The 6,467-nt window shown below is 58.8% G+C and overlaps 1 protein-coding gene across 1 annotated transcript; it reads left to right on the top strand.

Annotated features, from left to right (window-relative positions):
* Positions 1–413: 413 nt before the first annotated feature.
* On the top strand, positions 414–3,456 carry COL8A2 (collagen type VIII alpha 2 chain; the record flags this gene model as incomplete). Its single annotated transcript, XM_080692365.1, has 2 exons — positions 414–594; positions 1,538–3,456. The coding sequence occupies 2 exons, from the start codon at positions 414–416 to the stop codon at positions 3,454–3,456; spliced, it is 2,100 nt and encodes a 699-aa protein (XP_080548491.1).
* Between the last annotated feature and the right edge of the window lie 3,011 nt (positions 3,457–6,467).

The following is a 6,467-nucleotide window of genomic DNA, read 5'->3' as shown; positions in this document are numbered from 1 at the left end:
GCACCACCATGCTGGCTTTACTTTGAAACAGGGTCTCATTAAATAGCTGAGTCTGGCTGTGAACCTGCGATCCTCCTGTCTTGGCCTCCCAAGTACTGATATTACAAGAGTGATTACAAGCGTGCGCCACCAAGCCTGGCTTACAAGAGTGATGTGTCACCATGCCCAGCAACTATTTATTTATTTACTTATTTATTTATGTATTTATGGTACTGGGAATTGAACCCAGGGGCATTCTACCTCTGAGCTACACCCCCAGTCCTATATTTTTTATTCTTTATTTTGAAACACTAAGTAGCTGAGGCTGGCTGCGAACGCGCCACCACACTGAAAAGGGAGTTAAGAAAGATCCAGCCCCAGGGGCCGGCCTGATGAGGCCCTCTGTTTCTCCCTGCAGCTCGCCCACGGAAGCCATGCGGGGGGCTCTGACACCCCTGCTTTCGCTCGTGCTGCTGCTGCTGGTGTGCGGGCCGCGGGCGATCTCTGGCGGCGGGGCTGGTGGGGCAGCGGGCTACGCCCCTGTGAAGTACGTGCAGCCCATGCAGAAAGGCCCCGTGGGCCCGCCTTTCCGCGAGGGAAAGGGCCAGTTCCTAGGTGAGACCTCCCGTCCCAAGTGCCTCAACCCGCTCCCGAGTCCCTGGACTGTTGCAAGCCTCGCCCCTCCCCCGCTGCCCCCTGGCCCCAATGTCCCCCCCAAACACCTTCCCATCTCAGCTTTTCTTCCTGAGAAAGCGGCTGTGCAGTCCGCACGGGGTGGGGGTGGGGGTGGCGGCGGCGACCGCTCCCGCTGGCTTTAAGGCAGGCTGCAGGTGCCACCTGCTGGCCATCTCGCCCCAGGTCATGCAGAGATGAGAGCTGTCTAAGCTCGTGGGGAGGGACCCTGGCTAGGACACCCTGCGGCTCCCAAGAAGGCCACGGACAGCTCCTGAGTTCTATGTTCTATCTTTATCATCATCTTCTCTATCTCCTCCTCCTCCTCCTCCTCCTCCTCCTTTCTCCTCCTCCTCCTCCTCCTCCTCCTCCTCCTCCTCCTCCTCCTCCTCTTTCTCCTCCTCCTCCTCCTCCTCCTCCTCCTCCTCCTCCTCCTCCTCCTCCTCCTCCTCCTTCTCCTCCTCCTCTTTCTCCTCCTCCTCTTTCTCCTCCTCCTCCTCCTCCTCTTTCTCCTCCTTCTCCTTCTCTTTTTTCTCGGGTCTGGGGATGGAACCCAGGGGCATTCGACCTCTGAGCTACACCCCCTGCCCTATTTTTTATTCTTTATTTTGAAACCGGGTCTCACTGAGCTGCACAGGGCCTCACTAAGTAGCTGAGGCTGTCGGTGAACCGCGATCCTTGGGTCTCAGCCTCCAGAATGCTGGGATTTCAAGAGTGCGCCACCATGCCCGGCTTGAGTTCTATCTTCTGCGGGAGCAGAGAAGGTGTGCAGAGAGGGGTGCCCCAGGGAGTGGTCTTCACGGTAGATAGGAAGTCTTGTTCATCTCCAGTTCACTCCCCTCTGCCCTGGCTCCTGACTACTCCCTTTTCTCTCTTTCTCCCTCAGAAATGCCTCTACCGCTGCTGCCAATGGACTTGAAAGGAGAGCCGGGCCCCCCTGGGAAGCCCGGGCCTCGGGGTCCTCCTGGCCCCCCTGGCTTCCCAGGAAAACCAGGCACTGGGAAGCCAGGGCTCCATGGACAGCCTGGCCCTGCGGGTCCCCCTGGCTTCTCCCGAATGGGCAAGGCTGGTCCCCCAGGGCTCCCAGGCAAGGTCGGACCACCAGGGCAGCCAGGGCTTCGGGGGGAACCAGGGATACGAGGGGACCAGGGCCTCCGGGGACCCCCAGGGCCACCTGGCCTCCCTGGCCCCTCGGGCATTACTGTCCCTGGAAAACCAGGTGCCCAGGGGGTGCCAGGCCCCCCAGGATTCCGGGGGGAGCCAGGGCCTCAGGGAGAGCCTGGACCCCCAGGAGATCGAGGCCTCAAGGGGGATAATGGAGTGGGCCAGCCGGGGCTGCCAGGGGCCCCTGGGCAGGGGGGTGCCCCCGGGCCCCCTGGCCTTCCTGGTCCAGCTGGCTTGGGAAAGCCAGGTTTGGATGGACTGCCTGGGGCCCCTGGAGACAAGGGTGAATCTGGGCCTCCTGGGGTTCCAGGCCTTAGGGGGGAGCCAGGGGCTATAGGTCCAAAAGGACTCCCTGGGGTAGATGGTGTGGGGGTACCAGGAGCAGCAGGGGTGCCAGGGCCCCAGGGCCCTGCAGGGGCCAAGGGGGAGCCAGGGACCCGGGGCCTCCCTGGCTTGATAGGCCCCACTGGTTATGGGATGCCAGGACTGCCAGGCCCTAAGGGGGACAGGGGACCAGCTGGGGTACCAGGACTCCTGGGGGACAGGGGTGAGCCAGGGGAGGATGGGGAGCCAGGCGAGCAGGGCCCACAGGGCCTTGGGGGACCCCCTGGGCTTCCGGGGTCTGCAGGGCTCCCTGGTAGGCGTGGGCCCCCTGGACCTAAGGGGGAGACAGGACCTGGAGGGCCCCCAGGAGTGCCTGGCATTCGGGGTGACCAAGGGCCCAGTGGCCTGGCTGGGAAACCTGGGCTTCCAGGTGAGAGGGGGCTCCCAGGGGCCCATGGACCCCCTGGACCAACTGGGCCCAAGGGTGAGCCGGGTTTCACAGGCCGCCCTGGAGGACCAGGGGTGGCAGGAGCTCTAGGGCAGAAGGGTGACTTGGGGCTTCCTGGGCAGCCTGGCTTGAGGGGCCCCTCGGGAATACCAGGACTCCAGGGCCCAGCAGGCCCTATCGGGCCCCAGGGTCTGCCAGGTCTGAAGGGTGAACCAGGCCTGCCGGGGCCCCCTGGAGAGGGGAAAGTGGGGGAACCTGGCTCTTCTGGGCCCACAGGACCTCCTGGGGTCCCTGGCTCCCCAGGACTCACAGGCCCTCCTGGGCCACCCGGGCCTCCCGGTCCCCCTGGTGCCCCCGGGGCCTTCGATGAGACTGGCATTGCAGGCTTGCACCTGCCCAATGGGGGCGTGGAGGGAGCCGTGCTGGGCAAGGGCAGCAAGCCACAGTTCGGGCTGGGTGAGCTGTCGGCACAGGCCACGCCGGCCTTCACTGCGGTGCTCACCTCGCCTTTTCCTGCCTCGGGCATGCCCGTTAGGTTTGATCGGACCCTCTACAATGGCCACAGTGGCTACAACCCGGCCACGGGCATCTTCACCTGCCCCGTGGGCGGCGTCTACTACTTTGCTTACCACGTGCACGTCAAGGGCACCAATGTGTGGGTGGCCCTGTACAAGAACAACGTGCCAGCCACCTACACCTATGATGAGTACAAGAAGGGCTACCTGGACCAGGCGTCCGGCGGGGCGGTGCTCCAGCTGCGGCCCAACGACCAGGTCTGGGTGCAGATGCCCTCGGACCAGGCCAACGGCCTCTACTCCACCGAGTACATCCACTCCTCCTTTTCAGGATTCTTGCTCTGCCCCACATAACCCCTGGGGGGGCCCTGCTGCCCTGGCCTCCTCCTCTTTAGCGGTAGAGTGACCTTTTCAGTTACAAAGACCTCCGTGTAAAGAACAAGACTAAAGGCTGAACAGAGGCGGAACACCAGAGGAGACAGACTTGCTTTCCCCCGTGTGCAGGCTGAGATGGTTTTTGAAAGGTGCTGGCCTGAGCTTCTTTCCTCCAGCTGTCTGTGCAGGGGCAGGAGCTCCTGTTCCTGCCAGACCTGATCTGCGGGAGGCCCCAGGACACCCAGCCCAGCCCCCATGAGTCCTGGCCCTGAGGCAGCAAGAGGCTGAGCCCCGGCCCGTCTACTTGGAGAGACAGCCCTTCCCGTTGGACCCGGATGGCACCTGCTCGAGGAATCCAGCGTGGGCTCCCTCAGAGTCTGTGGCCTCCAGCATATGACAGTGGTTCCCTGAAGTTTTTGCTTCTCTTCAGGGGAGAGGGAGAAGATAGAACCATCAAGGTGATTAGTGTGAATGCCACCTGCCAAGTGTGTGTCCCCAGGACATCTGTGGGTCAGGTCTGTCCATGGCAGGGCTAGCTGTGGACATGCTCTGCAGGCTCCTGGGAGCAGGTCCATGGGGAAAGGTGGTCTGTGGGGGATGGGAGAGCTGCTCTTCACATTCACCTCCCTCTCCCCGGTGCCCCCACTCGCTCTGCTCTGCGTAGGGAGAGGCCTGCCAGGGACTGCAGCGGCTGGAAAGATCCAGCTTTGGGAAGCCGACAGAAGTGTCCACATAGATGGTGACCCCGGGCAGGGTGATGACTGGCAGACATGAGCATGCCTCCTTTTCGCCTGCAGGGGGATTGGCTGGTTTTCTTATATTGTTAGGGGATCCTTGCCACCCCACACCCAAGTGTCTCCAAGGCAGAGCTGCTCGCATGGCCTTCTGAACAAGGGACTCACAGGCTCACGGGATGAAGGCTCCTACTTGCTTTTCTTAATAAGAACCACATGATGGGTATGTGTCTACTAAAGGGGTTACTCTGTGGGGGCTTTTTTTCCTCCCACCCTCTGGTTCCAATTTCCTGTTCTGAGCAGGATTAGGGCCCAGGAGGCGAAAGCTCAGAGACGGGGTGCCAGCAGCCCCTTTGAAATGAGTGGGCTCTGGATGTTTCTGCCATTCTCCCAGTGAGAGCACTTCTACAGAAAGCAGGCAGGCTCCGCTCCTGGCCCCTCAGCTCCCACTCAAGCTGTGGGCTAGAGGCAGGGGCGGTGGACTGCCACTTTCCTGGTGACTCCAGGCCTCCCGCAGCCCTCACCAAGCCAGCCTACTTCCCTGTGCCAAGTGTGAATCAGGACATTCCATACATGATCCCTCTGTCTCCACGAATGCTCAAATCTGCCCAAATGACAGGCTGAAAACGAAGCTTCTGTCTGGGGTTCAACGTGATTTCTTCCTAACACCTAAGAGAACCAGCGAAGGAGTTTCAAAGCATAGCTGGTGGGTCCTTCGCTCAACTCCCTCCTTTCCTGGTCACAGCCACTATGATGTGTTGGGGGGAAGGGGCTTCTGACCAGCTCCCAACAGGAGCTCAGAGGACCAGGTGGGGTACTGGGAGGGAGAGAGAGAGAAAAGAGTGATCTCTAGAGCTGAGCTTCTGCCAGATTTCCTTCCTGAAGCCTTAGGGAAGTGGCTGACATTTCTGAAATGTTTATGGGATCTGAATTGCAGGTATCCACTTAACTGATGAGCTTTGATAAACAATGTCAGGTTTTAACTATGAAAACTACATTACCTTGTGCATTTTTATATTCTGATTTTTATTTTTCTTAAGATTAAGGTTTAAATATTTTCCACTAGTAATTTCATTTCTAACCTGGTATAGGTAGTTCTCTACTTACATATCATGTGCCCTGTGTCACAGATTTGGGAAAAAATGCACTGGGGAATCAAAGAAAATGGAACTTCTTTTTGAAAAGAAAAAAACAGTATTGACTGTACTGACACGACCTCAATAAAATCTGTTGTGTAAAACAGAATTGTACTGAAATTGGCACTGGTGCAGAGGTGTTTTGGCAGGACTTCTCTGGGCTCTCACACCCCGTCTCCAGCAGCGTGTTTCTCACCAGCAACCAAGCCCAGGCTTCTCTCACAACAGAAACGCCAGATGCTCCTGTGCCGCTGAGGTGCATCAGGAGAATGCTAAGGGGCATTTTAAGAAACCAGAGCAGGGCAGTGGCTGGAGCCGGGGGAGACAGATGGAACCTCCCTGGAACATTCCTGCAAACTCTCAGGGGTAGTGGAGCATGAGAGCTGGCTCAGAATCCCAAGGGCCAAGATGGAACATCTGATACAGATTATGAATGAAATCTCTGCTCCCGAGAGTGGGACTTGTGTCAGGCCAATGCTGAAGACAGGGCTGGGGTTGCTGTCCCAGGCAGAAAGCCCGTTTACAACCTTCCAGGCTCTGCAGAAGCACGCTTGTCTGTCTCTTACTCCACGTTCAGAGAAGTACTGTGGTCCACTAGAGCCCAACAGAGCTCCGTCCTGGCTGAAAGCAGACCTGCCCGACAGTCTGGGAGACCTCAGAACAGCCAGAGCTACATGCTTGTCCTGCCTAGGCGGAAAGAATGCTCAGAGACTATCCCCCCTGCCCCCCCAGTCTGGGGGTGGTATCTCCTTTCCAGTGTCCTTTCAAGGCGGCCTCTGTGCAAAACTTCCTTACAGAGCAAGCCCTTCGGTTGGGCCCCAAGACACAGCAGGTGCACAGAAGCAGACTTCCCAGGGAACCTGGGAGGGTGCTCCCCGCACTCAAAGGTTGGCAGCCTGCTGATGGGTATCCTCTGCATCCTTCCCAAGGGTTCCCTTTCCTGGCCCAGAAACTTGTATGGAGAAGTCAATCTCTGACAGCAAAAAAATCTGGCAAGATATTTGGCCCAGCTGCCTGGACCACTGAGTGACCTCCAACAGGAAAAGCCACAAAACCATGACTGCTGTGCCCTTCCCAGCTGACCAATGGACTGGGAAGAACTGGAGGGCTCTGTCTGATA

Source organism: Muscardinus avellanarius, assembly GCF_963383645.1.
Source record: "Muscardinus avellanarius genome assembly, chromosome: 3".
In the NCBI taxonomy this organism is placed as follows: domain Eukaryota; kingdom Metazoa; phylum Chordata; class Mammalia; order Rodentia; family Gliridae; genus Muscardinus; species Muscardinus avellanarius.
This window is presented reverse-complemented; position numbering and strand designations above follow the sequence as displayed.